Source organism: Camarhynchus parvulus, chromosome 17, assembly GCF_901933205.1.
Source record: "Camarhynchus parvulus chromosome 17, STF_HiC, whole genome shotgun sequence".
NCBI lineage: Eukaryota > Metazoa > Chordata > Aves > Passeriformes > Thraupidae > Camarhynchus > Camarhynchus parvulus.
Genome location: NC_044587.1, coordinates 9,080,078 through 9,099,406, shown reverse-complemented (window position 1 = coordinate 9,099,406; position 19,329 = coordinate 9,080,078). Strand labels below are relative to the sequence as shown.

Below are 19,329 nucleotides of genomic sequence, written 5' to 3'. Positions count from 1 at the left end.
GGATTTAAGGTCCTTCCAAGCCAAACCATTCCATGACTCTGTTCTGGGATTCCTCACGAGGATTTGCTGAAAAGGTTCCTTGAGCTCTTCTGGAATTTCAGCATCAACACCAAAAAGTTTGGTCTTGCATTTTAGTGGGAGCTGCTGATGTTTTCCAGACCCCTTTTACAGGGGAGACCTCCAAGGGCTGGAGAAGCTCAAGCATAAAAGAAAAAGAAATTTCCTGCTCAATTTATTGTAAAAAACCTGAACTGCAGCCGGATTCCTTTGGTGGAAATCTCTTTTTACTGGGACTTTAATCCACTTTAGCAAAGACAAAAGGCCAAGTGGAGCCAGTTTATTACATGTGAAGGAAAAGAATATTATTAATTTGCCTATTTTATTCTTCTTACCATTTGATTTTGTCATTACTGCTGTAATCAGTTCCTATTTATGCTCTGGCTGTTTGATAGTTTTAAATACCATTTTTTCCTTACAATTATTTTCTGGCCAGCCTTGAAAAGAAGTCAAATGAGGATAATTGCTCCTGCTCTTTGATGATTTTCTTGGTTCTGGTATTTGAAAATGCAAGATGATGATGGTGCTTATTTGCTTCTGTGTTTTGCATGGGAAGATTTCTTAGAAATTAGGAGAAAAAACACAACTCACTTCCATGGACCTAAGGTTGAAATTGTTAAAAATCACCTTTTCCCATGATTTTTCACCAGGTTTTCAAAAGCACGAGGATATTTTTGTGACAACAGTTCAAAGTGAGGACAAAATTGTGGACTTTTGCTTATTTTGCCTCAAATTGAATCTGCCCTGCCCCAAGTGTGTGAAAATTCACACAAGCACAGTGGAAGGGATGGTCTGCACATCTCCTGACCCTGTGACACCCTGTGACATCTCCTGACCCTGCTCCACGGCCACTCACAGAGCTTTGCTTTGGGGACAAAATGCAGAATTTAGGTCCAGGGGTTGAGGCCCTGGAGGAGCAGGCAAGGGAGGAGTCATTTTTTGGGAGATGGGAAGAGGGAGTTGGATGTATTTGTGGCTTGTGACCCATGAGATTTAATAAATCCATCTCAAAGCAATTTTATACATAAATCCCAGAATATTCTGAGTTGGGAGAGAGCCACAAAGGTCAATTCCAGCTCTCAAGTGAAGAACCCATACAGGGGTGGAGTGTCCATCCTCAGGGAGCTCCAGAGGGGCTTGGCAGCCCCTAAATCTTGCAGGGGGTGCTTTGCAGCCCCTAAATATTGCAGGGAGTGGTTTGCAGCCCCTAAATCTTGCAGGGGGTGCTTTGCAGCCCCTAAATATTGTATAGGGGATGGTTTGCATTCCTTAAATCTTGGACAGGGGGTGCTTTGCAGCTCCTAAATCTTGGACAGGGGATGGTTTGCAGCCACCATCCCTTGGATACCCCTCTCCAGCACAGGAGGGCTGATTTAGGGACCTTTTGGCACCCAAATCCACCCCAACTCTTCATTTCTCCTGCTCTTATTCCCCACGGTGCTCTGAGGGTAGAGCAGATGTGACCATGGCAAGTCCTGGCAGGTCAGATCCAGAGCTGGACATGCCAAAAGTGCTGGGTGTTCTTAAAAATGGCATTTTTGGGAAATGGAAATATCACCAGAGCCCAAAACTCAGGTACAAAGAATTGAGAATCCAAGCCCTGTAGGATTCAGTGAGTAAGGCCTGGGAAAGCTGGGATTGAGCTCCTGCAAAGGTGGCTCTACCCAATCAATTTCTATTTGTACTTTAAGGAATATTTTTTTTAGTTTTCTAGTTTAACATTATTTTCCCAACCTGTGAAAATGGTTTTCTGTAACAGCAGGCATCGATGGCATGGATGGATGTTCTGAAAATATCGATATTTTCCCTGCCTGCATCAGTCCAAGCAGGTGGTGGCAGAGAACACCATGACTTGGATTTTCTTGATCACGATGTTCACATTCCCAGTGTCCCCACAGAGGTGACAAAGCTGTCCCTGGGCTGAGCCTGCTCAGGACTCACGTTGGCTGTGCTGTCTCAGGGCTCAGGTGCTGTTTTCCTCCCAGCCTTTGCCAGTCCTGCTCCCAGCACTGACTGTGGCTCCCCTAAAGCTCCTTCCAGCCCTTCCCACGGGGTTGGATCCTCCACCTCTGGCATTTTTCCCCTGCCACTACAGGGTCAGCTGTGCCTGAAGAGGAATTTTTAGCACTCTGTGATTTACAGGGTTTGGGGTTTTTTTTAATTCCATGAGGTAATGGATTACAATTGCAGCCAGATCCAAGGGAATAATTTCATCACCTGCCCCAGCCTCCCCTCCGAATCAAGCTCCATCAAATTTGCACATCCAGTGCCTTGGAATTGTCCCCTTGTCCCCCTCCTCTGCTCTGAGCTCTATTTACTGAACATCATTTCCTAAGCATCAGGAACTGGTTGTTATCCAGTGTTCTCCAGGCTCTGAAGAGGCACCTTCACCTTCCCACCTGGAGCTGGATGCTGTGGGAGCTGGGAATTGCTTTGTGATTGATGGACACCAGGGATCTCCTTTAATAACAGGCTCATCATTGCGGTGCTGAGAAAGCATCATTCATCATCTGCCTCACAACATCCTGCATTGCTTTGGAGCTCCCAGAAATGTCCTCTCTTGTATTCAGGGCACCCCGACGAAGGCAAGGAAAGATCAATCTGACTCCATGTTCTTAGAAGGCTAATTTATTATTTTTTGATACTGCATTATATTAAAGAATACTGTACTAAACTATACTAAAGAATAGAGAAAGGATACTGACAGAAGGTTAAAAGATACTAATGACAAACTTGTGACTGCTTCCAGGGTCCTGACACAGCTGGACCATGATTGGTCATTAAGCAAAAACAATTTACATGAAACTAATCAAACAATGACCAGTTGGTAAACAATCTCCAAGCACATTCCAAAGCAGCAAAACAGAGGAGAAGCAAATCAGATAATATTGTTTTCTTTTTTCTCTGAGGCTTCTCAGCTTCCCATGAGCAAAATCCTGGGCAAAGAGATTTTTCCAGAAAATATGACAGTGACAGTCCTCCTCCACTAAAGGGAATCACCTGAGCAAATTTGTCTGACCACAGTTCCTTTTTCACCCGGTGAACTTTGTCCTGCAGGATTTTGTGGTTTCCCTGGATGAAAAGTGAGGCTGGTGTGGAATTGCTGCTTCATCCAGCCCCCAACATTTCTCTGCTCCACCAAAGGGACCTGAGCAGATTTGTCTGGCCACAGTTCCTTTTTCATTTGGTGAACTCTAGTCTGAAGGATTTATTTAGGATGAAAAGTGAGGCTGGTGTGGAATTGCTGCTTCATCCACCCCGCAGCATTTCTCTGCTCCACCAAAGGGACCCAAGCAGATTTTTCTGACCACAGTTCCTTTTTCACCTGGTGAACTCTACCCTGAAGGATTTATTTTGTGGTTTCTCTGGATAAAAAGTGAGGCTGGTGTGGAGCTGCTGCTTCATGCAGCCCCCAGCATTTCTCTGCTCCACCAGAGAGCAGCTTTTTCTGACCACAGTTCCTTTTTCACCTGGTGAACTCTAGCCCGAAGGATTTATTTAGGATGAAAAACAAGGGTGGTGTTGGTTCTGTCACTGTTTGCAACGTTTGGCTGAACACAGGAGATGTTGTTTGATTCGAGCCCATTGTTTCACTCTTCTTTTTTTGTGATTATTTTTTGTTTGTTTGTTTTCCGTTTAGCATTTTCCTTGCTTTGTTGTTTCTGGAGGTGAGTTCTGGGTTTGTTCAGCCCCTCTGTGTCGTTTGCCCTGCTCAGCCTCTGCACCTGAGGGACTTCACAGAGCCAGTGGTCCTTAGGGCAAACCATTGGTGCAGCTTCCTTGGCAGCCAGACCAGGGACAAGGGGACAATTCCAAGGCACTGGATGTCCAAAGCACTTTTTGGTACCACTGCCAGTGGAAGGAAGAGCCTTTTGTGGGTCACACAGAGACCCCAAAGCAAACTTTGAGGTTTTTTCCTGCTTTTGCCTGGCCTGATGCCTGAACTCCTCATCTTTGGGTTCCTCTTCTGCCTCCTGTGTCCCAGCCAGAGCTGCACCAATGGTCTGTACAAAAGGGGCTGCCACGAGCTCATCCTGCCCCAGGCAGGGCACACCTGGGGCTCACCTGCCACCCACAGCATTCCCCAGTGCCCTCCCCTCACCTTTGCCTGGGAAAAGCCTTAAAATAGCAATTTTTCAGCACCCCTAAATTTGTAGGAGCCTGCCAGGTGGTCAGCAGCACTTGGAGGAACTTCTTGCACTCTGTGATTTATGAGGTTTGGAGTTTTATTAATTCCGTGAGGTAATGGATTAGAGTTGTAGCCAGGTCCAAGGGAATCATTTAATCACAGGTGTGTGTTTTGGGTGGGAGGAGAACCTGGGTGGTGGATGAAACGTGGTGGGCAGTGGCAGAGACAGCTCCTGGGCGTGAGTACCAGACCTAAGCTCAGTTTGTCACACTGCCCACTGCTGTTCCAGAGTTATCTGTGCTTCCCAGATAACTCCCCAGCCTCCAAGCACCTCCTGCTGTCTCCAGGACTGGTTTCTGCTGGTCCCACTGGGCTTGTTCACAGAACTGGTGCTGTAACTGCAGTCCCACAGGGGGACAGTGCCTGTCCGTTTGAGCAAGGCAGAAAAGCTACCAGAGGTGGCACCTCAGTCACTTCACCCTGACCATTCTGGCCCTTTTGTACAGGACTGGGGATGCAGGGAGGGGGGAACTGCTCTGTTTCTCCAGGTTTTCCATCTCGGAGGTTCCATGTTTTCCTTCTGTCTCGGGAGTACCGTGGCTGGTTTCCACATCTCTGTTGGGCTGTGGGCACCCAACAGGACCCAGCAAGAAGCTGCCTGAACACCCAGCCCGTGCCCTGTGCTCTACTGGGGGGTGTAGATTAGAAGAGGTGTTCTTTTCCTCTTGCTGGTTGTGATTCCTTCCCTCTGCTCCTCCCCTGGAGTGTGTCAGTGTGTGAGGTTCTGATTCCTCCCGTGGGTTTTCCTCTCTGTCCTCACCGTTGGTGTCACCCACAGCCACTCTGGGCTCTGTCCCTCCTTCCTGGTAAGTAGCATCTGGTGAAAATCAACTCCTGCTGTCATTGTGCCCTGGAAAAGGAGGCTGGGCTGGCTCTGTGGTTTCACACACGGCAGTTCCAGGCAGATTTATGGTTTGAAAAAGGCAGATCCAGCCACGGGAGCAGAGCAGTGAGCCTGGAGCGCTGCAGGATTTGTGTCACATTCCCTGCATGGTGACAAGGACAGAGCGTGACCTTCATCCTGCCCAGCACCAAACAAGGCAGGGAGACACACAGAGGCTCATCCCAGCTCCCACTGAGGGATGTTCATCACTGCTTTCCACAATTTTCAACAATTAAACCCAAAATCTCCACACGTACTGACCGCATGGTGCTGGCTCCCAGGTGAATCAGGACAGCTCTCCTCCATCCCAAGTTTTCCCAAAGGAATTCCTTGGTTATGCCCTGCACTCAGGGTCTTGTTCTCTGCAGGATTTTGTTGCCAAAGAGTAAAAAGGTCCCCAGCTTGAACAACTGGAAATTATAATTTCCTTGGCCAGCATGCAGGACATGCCACCCCCACTCTGTTTCTGCTCCTGTTTCATTTGATTTGGCACCAGACAAATACAGAAATCCTGGGGTTTAGGGAAAATACTTCACCTGGCTGCTCAGCAGATTATTTGCTTCAAGCAAAACTTTTATGATGCCTTCCATAATTTTTCTTATATTCACTCCAGGTTTCTGAACCTCTGGATTTTGTGTTATATGCAGTATCTGAGCCAACATTTCTGTTTAGAACAATCCATTAATTTTAATAAATGTATATTTAAACCTCTACTTCTGCGATACCCAGAGAATATTAGATTTTAACTGGGCCTTCTGGTTGGCTAGAATTGATTGTTAACAGATTTAAACCCTTGTGAGAGCAGGAAGAAAAATTCTGCAACTGAAAAGCCAAATCAGGAGGTGAAGGGATTTTATTTTCAGTCTTGAGGAGGGTTTTTGGAATGCTGTAGATTGATAAAAATGATCATTAGAGCTAGGAAAAAGCTAATGCCTCAAGCCAGGATCAATCAGGATATTTAGAATCCTGGTTTTCTGTGGATTCCCTGTATTTTCTGTGTGGTTCAGTATCAGTGATTTCCATATCTAGAAACTCCCACAGAAATTGTGTGGAGGAGATGGAGGAGAATCTACAAAATTCCTTGAGCTGCAGGAAGCTCCTTTCACCCCTGGGCCCCTGCCCACTGGAGCTGCAGCAGAGCTGAGGTTTTTAGGCCCAGTGACCAATTTTGGGCAGTCTGAGCCAGGCCCATCCCAATCCCTGTCTGAGGAGAGAGGCAGATGCCTCCAAAGAGCCCATGTGAGGCAGGGACTGAGGAGAAGTTGTGTGGCACCAGCTGCTGGAGCTCTGGAGGATTTTGGAGCCTGGAGTCTTCTCTCCAGCCCTTGCTCCGTGCTAAAGCTTCCTCCTGGTGCCAGGAGCAGGAATTAGCAAATGGAATCCTCTTGGAAAGGAGGATTTGCAGCACAATCTCCCCGTGGCTGCCGCCAGGTCTCCCCAGGGTGGCAGAGGAGGCTCCTGCAGGATGTTGGCGGCGTGAGTACCAGGGAGCTACGGAGCTCCATGCTCATCGTGTGCCTCTTGGTCACCTCTTCCTTTTGGCTCCCTTTTGGACTCTTTGGTTGTGTCCTCATTCTCCAGAGGGTGGTGTGTCCATGGTTTCTACAGCCCTGGAGCTTGCCTGGTCTCCTCCCCGTCTGCACCCGACAGGACGCGGCCTGTACGAGTCTCCTCCCGATGTCTTTTATGGTTTCTCTGCCCGTTTGGTTTGGTTTGATTTTTTTCTTTTGGTTTTTTTTTTTTTTTTTTGGTTTTTTGGCTTTTTCTTTTCTCACATTTTGTTTTCTTTGTTTGTTTTGTTTTTTTGCATGTGCAGTTTTGTAAAGCAAACTCGAGGTACTGTATCTCGCAGCTCGTCAGTCTCCAGCGTAAATTCACCGTGAGTTGCTCTCTGTTACGATATTCACTACGTGGATTTCTCATTTAGAGCTCTGTCAACCTTCCCCTTCTCCTGGTGCCTTCACTCTCCCTGTGTTCTTTTTCCCCAAAAAATCATTCCCATCATTGTGGAAAGCCTCCAGACCAACATCCAGGGAAAGGACTGGAAGGTGTCATTGTCATTTGATGCTTGTGATTTGTGAGCAACTCTTGTGTTCCATACATTGACTGTGACTTTTCCCCCTCTTCCTTCCTCCATTTTTCTCCCTTAATTCCTTTCCATCATTTCTCCTGAACTATTCTCCTCTCTTCTCCTTTCTCCCCTCGTTTGATGGTTTGTCTTGTTCTCACTTGTACTTCTTTCTGTTCTGTGTTTATTCTGTGCTGGGCTGTTGGCTTTGATGTTCCACCAGTGTTTGCACTCTGGGTTCTGTGGGAGAACCAGGAGAGCTCTCTTGGAGGGAAAACTGGAGGAGGACTTCAATAGAATTCTGGAAACGGGGTCCAAGTGAGACTAAATTGGAAAACTCTTGAAAAGCTGGTTATGTCTTTGCTCTCTGACCTTCTCGAGGTGGAGCTTAAAGCGACAGATTTTGTCCTAATGAGGCTCTTGGCAACTCCTCTGGAGCTGGAGTTGAGCAAACACAGTGGAAAACTCTCTCTCACTCCATGTGCTTCCTCCCAATCCAATCCTGCTGGCTGTGCTGTGGGTCAGGGTGTGCTTTGACACCAACAGGTTGGTAAAAACGTCATTACTGCTGCTGACTAACCCCAAAAACTCCTCATCAGCTCCTGTCCCACCCCCACGAGTGTCCTTTGGATTATCCTTTAACTGTGTGACCTTGTCTTTCTTCTTTAATGCTTTTGGAGACTCAAGTAAGTGCAGTCCCAGCCTGGGGGTTTGTCCTGGCCCCACAGCAGGCACCAAGGTACTGTAAAGCCAAGGAGCTTTTCCAGCAGCTTTTCCTCCCTGATATTCCCCTGGGTGTTTGGGGGCTCCTTGTGCACTGGTGGATCTTGGACAAGTTGGGATTTAAAATATGTTGATGCTTTATGTGAGTTTAACTTCTGTGACCAAGACTGGGCTGTTGTGACTGCCCGAAGTAGGTGTGACCTGTCTGTGCCCAGGTCTGATGGCTCACAGGGAAAATTAGGGGAATAAATGAGATTTAATCATCTTTTGGATCATTTCTTCCAATGTATTTCCTGGCTGCTGGGAGTTTTAACAGGCAGAAAGGTGCAGAGAGGGCTCAGCTGTACTTAGGATGCCTCCCATCCTGACAGAGTGGAGAAAGAGAGGTGCTGGGAGCTGCCTTCAACCCAAAATTCCAATTTCCCCCAGCAGAAGTTACCCCAAACTGCTCCCAATCAATGTTTTCCCAACTAGCCTTTTAAAAAAAATACAGATTTTTGTCTTCTTTTCCAAACTTCCAGAGGCAGAGTTGCCTTTTTTAAAAGGGTGAAAGCAAAGTGCAGGTACCAAAATCCTTTTGGAAGGAGGATCTGGCCACATTTTGAGGCATTTTTCATTGGGGTTTGTTGTAAAATCCCCACCAGAACAGAGACCCTGGAATTTAACTGCTGTGACCAAGACTGAGCTATTGTGACTGCCCAAAGTAGGTGTGACTTGTCTGTGCCCAGGTCTGATGGCTCACAGGGAAAATTAGGGGAATAAATTAGATTTAATCACCTTTTGGATCATTTCTTCCAATGTATTTCCTGGGAGTTTTGACAGGCAGAAAGGTGCAGAGATGGATGAGCTGAATGTGCTTTTTTTTCTCAGTGAGTATTAAGGAGCGTTTCCCCAAAAACCTCCAGAGAGATAAAACATTGGGCTTTGTGCACACCAACCCCAAAGTGAAACATCCCATCGTGTTTTCCAAGTGGAAAATGGAAATGTGGAGTTTATGAACCCTGAGTTCATGAACAGAAAATAGGATTTGAGTAGAAAGGTTTTGTTGTATTTTAACAACAAATTCCCTTTTATCTGAAACACAGAATTTCACAGCCAGTGTGTAATGTGTGGTTATTTTTAACATTGAATTATTATCTTTCCATAGGCTGCTTTCATTCATTATTTACTGCAGCAGAATGTTAAGGATTTCCATGAAGTGCAGCAGTGATTTCAAAGGTTATGGGAACAAAATCTTGAATCATTAAGGAGCACCCTAAGATTAGAATCTGACTAAAAATACACTTCCCTTTCTTAAACAAACCACACAGTGCTTGCAGGTTTTATTTATACCAATATTAATCATTGATTCATTAATATGAATTTCATTTGATTCTCCAGGAATTGCAGGGTTTTCTTTACAGCCACAGGCAGGAGTTGTTTGGTGGTGTTTTAACCCAAGGAAAACCAGTGGAGCTGGTACCAGCAGTGTTATCTACAACATTTCCAGCCTGGAGGGTCTGGGGATGGAGCAGAGCCTTCAAAGAGTTCCAAGTATTCCTGAAAATAGTGATGGGGAGTAAAGCAGTGAATTACCAGCAGTGTTTGTGGGATGTTGGCAAGTCAGAAGTGATTTACAGTTTCCTTAATGGCTTCAGGAGCGTTTTAAGCAGCCAGCAGTGAGCAGGGTTCAGATAAGCAGTTGGGTTTATGTTTTTTTGTGGAATTTTATGGGTTTTTGTGGATTTTTTTTCTGAAGTAAATATTTGTTGTCACAAATCCTCTTTTTGATCAGTGTAGACAAGCCCTGCCCTGCTCGTGCTGTAGCTGGGCTGTGCCTGCCCCGATTTGTGCAGAATTCACTGCCCCAAAGGAGGGGGGAAGCAGAGGAATTCATTTTTGCCCTGTTGATGTTTTTCCATCTCCTCTAAACCCCTCCTGTTGCTGCATCTCCTCCTGGGCAGGCAGCTGGGCTGAAGCCCTGCTTTGCTTTAAGGGGTGCCATAAATCAGCTCCCAGGCTGTCCCCGTGCCCAGGGAGCACCAGGAGAGGAGGAGCTGCCACAGATCCTGAGCTCAGTGGCTGTGGGGACCCAGAGACAGCCGGGACTGGATAAATCCAGCTGGACAAGCAGCTGCCACTTCCTGCTGCTGCTCTGTCTCTGCAATTCCCAGCACTGTCCCCACTGGGTCCATGTGCTCAGGTGCTTTGCCCCCATTCCCACAGCAGCCCTTGTGCCCTGGCTCTGGCTCCTGGGTGGTGTTTTTGGGATGACAGGATTTGGGATGACAGGGTTTTGATGACAGGATTTGAGATGCTCCTCACTGCTCTGGTGTGGTGGTGTTCGCAGAGGTCCCAGGACGAGGGAAGAGATGAGAATCTTGACTCCATGTTTCAGAAGGCTGATTTATTATTTTATGATATATATCATATTAAAAGAAAATGATACATTAAAACTATACTAAAAGAATAGAAGAAAGGATTTCATCAGAAGGCTAGCAAGGAATGGAAAGGAATGATGATAAAATCTTGTGACTGACCAAAGAGTCTGAGACAGCTGACTGTGATTGGCCATTAATTAGAAACAACCACGTGAGACCAATCATAGATCCACCTGTTGCATTTCACAGCAGCAGATAATCGTTTACATTTCGTTTCTGAGGCCTTTCAGCTTCTCAGGAGAAAAGATCCTAGCAAAAGGATTTTTCATAAAATATGTCCGTGACACTCTGGAGATGGAATTGAGCTCACAGGCACTGCGCTTTCCTGATTGGGTTTTTACCAAACTTTGTAAATATCCTGATTTGCCATTTAAAAAATATTTTTGGAGTGTTTTCCCTGTGGAAAGAGGAATGGCTGTGCAGGCATTGCCTCTGGAGCTGTTGGTACCCAGAGCCAGTGGGTGGCTTTGTGCTGGAGGGTTTGGCACTCACCCCCATGACTTGTGTCAGCGTTAAGGATGCAGCTCATTTCCAGGTGCTGGGAAATTCCAGCCTGGAATGTCAGTGCCTGATTTACCCAGGGATCTGAGCTGGGTTGATGTGTGCACTGCCTGCTTCCTGCAGGTTCTCAGGAGTGCAGTTCCCTGGCAGCACCTCTCACTTAGCCCTGAGTGATGAGCAGTGGGAACAGCTCAGAGATCATTTAAAAGCTGATTTATGTCCTTGGTAGAACTGAAACACATGTGCAAAACCCCTCCTGCAGTGGCACAGCTCATGTCAGAGCTGGGCTGAGGATCAGCTCTGAATCCCGACCTTCCTCCTCCTCACTTCCAGCCTGATTGAGAGGATTTTCTTTCCTTCTTGGCTGGTGTGTTGGTTTGAAAAGCCAGGTGTCTGCTAAGGAAGGCAGGAGCCTCCCTTGAAATGGAAAATGTAAACCCCTGCCCTCTGAATTATTGTGATTTTGAAATTAAGAGGCTCTCAGGCAAAGATAAAGGAAGACAGTTACAGTTCTTTACTAGGAAAAACTAAAAATACAAATGCAATAGTGCAATAAAAAAAAGAAAACAAACCCCTGCCAGAGTCAGAGCAGTCCCTGCCCCCCTGTGTGTCAGGGGGTGGCACAGCCCCATCCCATGGGGGCTCAGCCCTCCTGCAGTGCCAGCTGTGCTGCTGCTGGAGCAGGGATCCTGCACAAGGGGGGAGTTTTCCTCTGCAGCTCCAGGGCTGCTGCAGATGGGCCTGGGCTCCCTCTGGCAATGCAGGGCAGCAGAAAGCTGCTCCTCTGGCAATGCAGTGGGCAAAGGCTGCTGTGCTGCTCCAGGCTCAGGTTGGATCCAGGTAGGAATGCTTGGCTTCTCCCCTGGGCGCAGCATCTCCCCATGGGATGCTGGATTTGGATCAGCCCTGCAGGGACACTCAGTGGCCATGGACAGCAGAGATCTCCTGGAGGGAGGATTGGCTGTGGGAGAGATAAAGAAAAAACTGCCCCATGGACAGCAGAGAACTGCCCCAGCTCTGACAGATGGGAATGGAACACACACCCAAACACATCTTGCATTTCCAACAGCTGGGATGGGCTCAGCACAGGCAGCAAGCGCAGGCTGTGTCCATGTCCATCGGAGCTGCCTGATGATTTTCTCACTGTTTTGCTCTGGGAGTCACTGCAGGGACAGTGAGGATTCGTGTCCCAGCCCAGCTGGTTCCTGTCCCATGGCAGTGGAGCACAGAATGGAGCAGGGGGTGCTTGTGCTCCTCCCTCTGCTCTTGGGTTTTAGGTAAACTGGAAGTTTCAGCACAAAGTCACTTTTCTAACGAATCATTAAGGCTGATTATCACCTCAGTGCTGCCCAAAGCACAGGACAGAAGCTGGTCCCCACCCCAGGACTTTGACTATGGAGTGAGGAATATTCCCTAAGAACAGAGGTGTTTGTGGCAGCATTCAGGGAGCTCAGCCAGGCACAGAAAATCCCTGAGCTTTCCCTGAGCCTTGCTTTGTAGCCCAGTTGGGTTTAGCAGAGGTAAAACCCCGGGATGCCCAGCACAGGCAGCTCCATCCCTGTGAGAGCTGTGCAGAGCTTTTCCTGTGGCTTCCCATGGGAAATCCTTCAACAGGGCAGCAGGGCTGGGCAATCAGAGGCTCTGCACGCTCCTCATTCCTTCTCAAACCAAGGAAAGCTACAGATGAGTGAGATTATTTTAATTTTTCATAGTTTTGAACTAAAGAAAGTAGTGAGTGCCCACTGGGGCTGTTCATCCTTGTGCCAGCTTGGAGGGGGCTCTGCCTCAGGAAGAGCCTGTACCCCCCTTGAGTGTGGGATTTGGGGTGAGCAGGGCTCTAAGACATGTCTCCAGGACCTTCTGGTATTATTTACATTTAGAACTGTGATTTTTATCGCTTGTTTTCCTGCCGTGGTGCAAATGGGGGACTCAGCTGCTGGAAAATGAGTCCAGAACTTGGCAACAGGGCGTAGATGTTTAATTTTGGTGATCAGCTCTGATTTTGGGACTAAATGAGGTTTTTCACATCTGCCTGGCTGCTCTCATGAGGGCTTTTAGTGAATTTTTTCCTCTTTAGCAGCACCAGGCAGCAGCAACCTCAGTAAAGAAACGATTCCCCAGCAGAGCCCAGAGACACAAAACCCTTCTGACAGCTCCCACTGTGCCACATGAGCGTGGCTGGACGTCACCTCCCTGGGGTCTGTGCACGGTGACAGAGCCAGACAGTCCCAGTCAGCACCAGAACACGCAAAAGCTGCTTTTTTCCACTGCCAGGGGAGCCCAAAAATGCGTAAGGAAGTTGTGTTTGCCTCCCATGTGGGCTCTGCTCCCTCCAGCTGCACAGCTCAATGGGAACGTAGCTGTCAGAGCAGGCTGGGAGGAGGAAAATTCCTTTCCTGGTTTTGCTAGAAAAAGTTTCATTAAGGAAAAAATGGGTGCTGAGCCTCCATGAGGTCAAATCCAGAATTCACCCTGGCAGCCAGTGAAAAGCAGAGTTTGGCTTGAGGTTTTTAGGAGAAAAAGAAAAAGTTGTCCCTTCACAAACTTCAAACCCTGGTTGGGTTTGTGGTCACTTTGAATGTGATGGTGAGAACCCAAATGCTGTGCTGAAAAATCCAAGCATTCAGGCCGTGCCAGAGGAGGTGTCCTGGTCACAAGAGGTGGCAGAGATGAGCAGGTGTCTCCAGGTGGTCCCATCTCATCTTCATCTTGGGATACTGAGATGGGGAAGGGTCTGGAGGGGCTGTGAGGAGCAGCTGAGGGCTCTGGGGTTGTTCAGCTGCAGCAGAGTGAGGGCAGAGCTCCCCGGGGCTGCAGCTCCTCCCGAGGGACAGCTCCCATCTCTGCTCTGGGACAGGGACAGGAGCCAGGGCACGGCTGGGGCCGGGCCAGGGCAGCTCAGGCTGAGCTCAGGGCAAGGTTCTTCCCCCAGAGGGTGCTGGCACTGCCCAGGCTGCCCAGGGAATGGGCACGGCCCTGAGGCTGCCAGAGCTCCAGGAGCCTTTGGCCAGCGCTGCCAGGGATGGACAGGGTGGGGTTGTGGGGGGGCTGGGCAGGGACAGGGGCTGGAATCAATGATCCTGATGGATCCTACCCAGCTCAGGATCTTTCATGGATCTGTGTGTGACTCTCCCACTCTCTGGGCTCTTTTCCTAGTGCACAGGACAGTTTTCCTTTCCTACTTGTACTTTTCCATTCTCCAGTGATGTGTGGGCTGGCTGGTCCATGCTCACCTGGGAGGATGCTGTGGATTTAGAGCATTTTCAAACCTCTCCATGAGCCAGCAGGGCAGCACAGCTGGAAAACAAGCCCTGGGGCTGGCTGGAAGGGAAAGGGGCTGGTGGATCCTCAGGGACAGGTTTGATTTTCCCTCCTCCTCCTGCTGATCTAACTTCTCTTGCTCACCACTAATTTCCTCATCCAGATATTTCCAGGCGGGGAGAAAAGTGCTGCTAATTTTGGGAAGCTTGGCGGGCTGTTCCAAAGCTCTGGCTGGGGTGTGTGATTTTTGTGTGCTGACGTTTTAATCCTTCAGACTATTCCCGAGGCTTCCACATTTCCGAAACGCAGAATAACTCCTTTCCAGAGGGCTGATCTCATAGTGTGTGGGCAAACTAACACGGATGATCCTGCTGGCTTTCCCTGCTTATGTTTTCTCTCCATCCCTGTTACTCCTTTGGTTTGACCCTCTAATTCCCCATCTCAGCTAAAAATTCCCTTTTGTTTGGTTGGCATTTAGGGAATTGGCGCGAAGTCAGGTGCTGACTTCTCACCTTTCTCCCGCCCTTAGCAAGCAGCAGAATTCCTCCAAATCCAAGTCGGTTTGGGAGCAGAGGACGAGCCAGATCCGGATGCACAACTTCCGAGCCAGCTGTGAGGCGCTGTACAACGAGCTGGACCCCGAGGAGCGCGTCCGCTACGCCACCACCCTGCACATCCGTCCCGACATGAAAACCCACCTGGACCGGCCGCTGGTCGTGGAGCCCCGTGGCGAAGGCAGGAACAACCTCACCAAGCTGAGCCCCGTGGATGTCCAGGAGGTGGTGGAGCACCCCAAACCCACCTCCGCTGATGGGGCAGAAGCGCCAAGGAAGCACCACCGGCATCGGGAGAAGGAGAAGCTGGGAGAGCAGGAGAAGGGAGATGTCACCAAGGAGGAGAGTGGCGAGGCCGGGGCTGGCACCAAGGAGGAGCGGCACCGGCAGCACCGGAGCCGCAGCAAGGAGGTGGAAGGGGGCAGCAAGGAAGGGAAAAGCGACCGTACCAGGGGGCAGGAAGGGGGCAAGAGGCACCACCGGCGGGGCTCGGTGGAGGAAGGAGCCGAGAAGGAACACCGGAGGCACCGCAGCCACCGGCACTCCTCCGACCGGCCTGGCAAGGAGGGCAACGGCACCGCCAATGGTGCCCGCGGCGAGCGGCGCTCCCGGCACCGCGGAGGGTCCCGCTCCGGGAACAGGGATGGAGAGCCCGGGGCCAAGGGGGACAGCGGAGAGGAGCCCCACCGGCGGCACCGGCTCAGGAACAGGGCCCTGTCCACCTACGAGTCCGTGGAGAAGGACAGCGGGGAGAAGGAGGGGGAGGCTGCCGAGAAGGAGCACCGGAATCACCAGCCCAAGTGAGTGAGCACTGCCAGACCTTGCCTGGGTTGGTTCAGGGGTCACAAAGCCCCAGATGTGTTCCAGAAAATCCCTTATGGCCCTCCCCATGGCAGTCCCTGCTGTCCCTGTGCCCACATCTGCAGTGTGGGAGCGTTGGGGGTAGGACGGTGGGGATGGATGGAGATGAGAGATCTCTGCAGCCAGGTTGTGGAACTTGGGGTTTATTGCAAAGGGCCTGGGTGCAGGGCCCTGCTGGGAGCTGCCAGCCACAGCTCAGAGCAGGCTGAGAGAAGAGAGGGGGAGAGAGGATGAGAGGGTAAGAGTGTAAAAGGGTAAGAGAGTAAAATGGGGTAAGAGAGTAAAAAGGGTAAGAGAGCGAAGTTCCCATTACAATACAATAAATCTTCTTCTGTGTTGAATATTCTGATTCTCACTAACCAATCTAGTACAAGACACAAATCCTATAGCATTTACATACAGCCTATAAGAATCATTACATTACCATCCTGTGTTACATTTTAAACCCTAAAAACTCCTCTTTGGGCCCCTTCTGCCAAGCCAGTAGAGACTGCTCTGACCCTTGGGCCTGTCTGCAAGCAGAGGGTGTTGTTCCATCAAAAGGGGATCACCTTCAGCTGGCCATGCCATTGTTTTCCAGTTGTTCAGTAACTGAGGTATCTCAAAGCTTGCTTTCATTTCAATCTCACTTATAGTTTCTATATTCTCAAAATCTTTTGCCAGACAATCATATTTATAAGGCTTTCCTGTTTCATCTTCCCCAACACTGCAGTTCTGTTTTGCCTCAGTCAGCAGTGACAGAGGCTCCCAAAGATGATTTTGGTTCATAAAACAGCTCAGGTTTAAGGCAGGAAATATCCTTGCTGTAAACACCAGCAGACCCTGTAGGACACCAAGTGGAACAAAGAATTCCCAGCTTCTGAAGGGAAATTTCCTTCCTTCTGAAGAAAGCTCCTGAGGGACATCTATTTAAATTTCAGCCAGCCTTGCTTACAGCCCTTTGATTTTCATTTTTAATGGGGAACCTTCAGCTGCACCACCAGTTGTTCCAGCACATGGCCTCTTCCATTAAGAGCAACGATGGCCCCCATTTGCTTTAATTCTTATATAAGTCAAGTGAGAAAAGCAGCCCTGGTGAAGCATTTGGAGTAGTTAATAAAGAAGGATAGATTGCCTTTTCAGCTTTATTAGTCTGATGGAAAAGAAATTGCACTGGGATTCTTTAGAATAGAGTTCATGTCACCGTGGAGAGCTGTGAGTGGCACTGAGATAATAATTTTCCTGTCTAAATTATCTTCCTTTCAGCTGAATTTCCAAACACACTGCCTGCTATTCAGCATGCTCATGTGCATGGGCTCACTTTCCTCCTCACTGGAGCAGAGCTGCTGCTGCTGCAGAGGAGAGCAGGAGCCATTTAGCTGCTGATTGCCACGTTCCAGAACGGTTCCAAAACCGTTCCAAAAACTGGAAAACAGAATCAGCACATTTAAATAAGGCCTGGGGAGAGCGTTAGGGAGCAGTGTGTGAGGATTCATCCAGCAGCTGCTCTGGGGAGTGGCTCGTGGCACTGCTACATGGTCCTGGCCTGGGAGCATCATTAAAGTGACCCCAGGGATGTCCAGTGCCTCAGTCCCCTCCTGATGTTGGGGTTGGGGTTTGGCCTGGGAGGTCTTGGGGAAAAAGATCCCAAATTTTGCTGTCAAAGGTTGTCCTGTATCGATGCAGGGAGCCCCCAGACAGGGAATAATGTGCTCTGACTCCATGATTCAGAAGGCTGAACATAGATACTACACTATACTATACAACAGAGATACTATACTATACTATACTATACTATACTATACTATACTATACTATACTATACTATACTATACTATACTATACTAAAAGGATACTACAAAGATACTAAAGAAAAACCTGTGACTGTCTGAGAGAGCCAGGACACAACTTTGACCCAATTGGCCAAGGAATCAAAACAACCTTCACTGGTGTCCAGTTAACAAGTCACTTTGGGTAAACAATCTCCATAACACATTCCACATGTGCCAAACAACAGGAGCAGCAATTAGAGATAAGAATAGTTTTTTTTTCTTAGAGGTTCTCACTGCCTTCCCCAGGAAAAATCCTGGGACAGAGAATTATGTCTCTGTCTGTTCAGGGAATGTGAACACCACAGTCCTGCAAAGGATTTCCATGGAGGAAACAAGCCCAGCACGAGGTGCAGCATCAGGGATGTGTTCTCTGAACCTTTCCTGGGCCATATTGAACAAATCCTGCTTTTTCCTAGGGAGAACCAGTGTGAGATGGAGGCCAGTGGCAGTGGCAGTGGCCCTGGCAGTGTCCCTGTGCACACCCTGCCCAGCACTTACCTGCAGAAGGTGCCCGAGCAGCCGGAGGATGCCGACAACCAGAAGAACGTGACCAGGATGATTCAGCCCCCCCTGGACAAAACCACCACTGTGAACATCCCTGTCACCATCACTGCCCCTCCAGGGGAAACCACTGTCATTCCAAGTGAGTGCCTCTGTCCCCTGCTTTCCCTGCTCTGGAAGTGCCAGGAAATCCAAATCTCCAAGGAGTGAGAGGGGCTCTCCTGGGCACTGCCATCCTTGAGAGAGGCAGCCAGGGAACTTGGTGATAGAGGAGCTGTAATTGCCACACGGACTCAGGAACTCAGCAAGGGTTCCTGGTGGCTCTGGAAAACACCTGAGATTCCCTGGAGGTGGCTCACCCAGGCCACACCGTGTGTGTAAGGGAGAGGTGAGAGAGCAGGGAGAGCAACATCCATGTGTGACCCTGCTGTGGATCCTGTGACATTCCAGAGCATTTTACAATCCTCTGCATCACACATGGAGCAGATCCACCCTCCCTGTCCTTCTCCAGAGCTCTCTGCCTTGGGTCTGTCTGCACAGATTTACAGATGGTCCCAAGATCCTCGTGCCCAGCCAGCACCAGCCTGTTCCCACCACCTTGGTGCTGATCCCTGGCAGGGTGGGAACAGCCTGGAGAAGTCTGGAGAGCTCAGGAGAATCCCAGAGGGAAATCCAAGAGGTCCACATTAAAATTCTGGCTGTCAGGACTCTGCTTTCCAAGAAACACAGCCAAGATCTGGCAGGGTCTCTGTGCTTTTTCACTCTATTGTCAGCCACAAGATTTATCTTTTTTTTTTTTTATTATTTTTCCTTCTTTCTTCTCCTTTTTTCACCCCCTCTTCAATGGTAATTTTCCTATATTGCAATGCTGAGTTCCTGTCAATCGCAATTTATCAGCCTCTCCCTTTCTTGGCCATTTCCTCTGGATCTGACTGGAGATCCAATAAGGAGTTTATTGAACATGTCACTCAAACACAAAGAAATGTCATTTTCTTGCAAAGTAAAATAAAAACTAATAACAGCCCTGCACTGAATGCATTCCAAAGGGTGGGATTGTTGGACTTTAGGTCCTGGGAATTAATGGAAGAGCCTCTATATGTGTCTAAGAGAATTTGCAGCATGAAATTACTATGAGTTACCCAGCTCATAGATGGGAAATTATCTTCAGTAAACTATCCCATAAACCCCCTGCAAGTGAAGTCAGGATGAGAACTGTAGAATTTCCAGCCAGTGGGAGGGAGGTTGGGAGCAATCTCAGAGATGGAGATCCCAAAACCTCCTGCAGGATGGAGCTGCTCGCCTTTGCACGTGGGGAACTCTGACCAAACCGAGGTGCACGATGCAAGCACAGCTCTGGGGGGTCCAAGAAGTCCTTTCCATGTCTCTTTTCCTATTTTTGGGAAGTTCAGCAGTCCCAGCCCCCAGATTATTAAACCTCATCCATGAGTCTGCCCTTTTTTGTGTTCCAAAGCCAGTTGTGCTCCTGCTCCACAGGAAAAC

General features: G+C 48.8%; 1 protein-coding gene across 1 annotated transcript in view; it reads left to right on the top strand.

Annotated features, from left to right (window-relative positions):
- The window catches only part of LOC115910801 (voltage-dependent N-type calcium channel subunit alpha-1B-like), a 328,893-nt gene that overhangs the window by 229,223 nt on the left and 80,341 nt on the right, over positions 1 to 19,329 (top strand). The window contains 2 exon segments of the mRNA XM_030961242.1: positions 14,632 to 15,456; positions 17,745 to 17,971. Coding sequence (XP_030817102.1) covers positions 14,632 to 15,456; positions 17,745 to 17,971 — 1,052 coding nt within the window.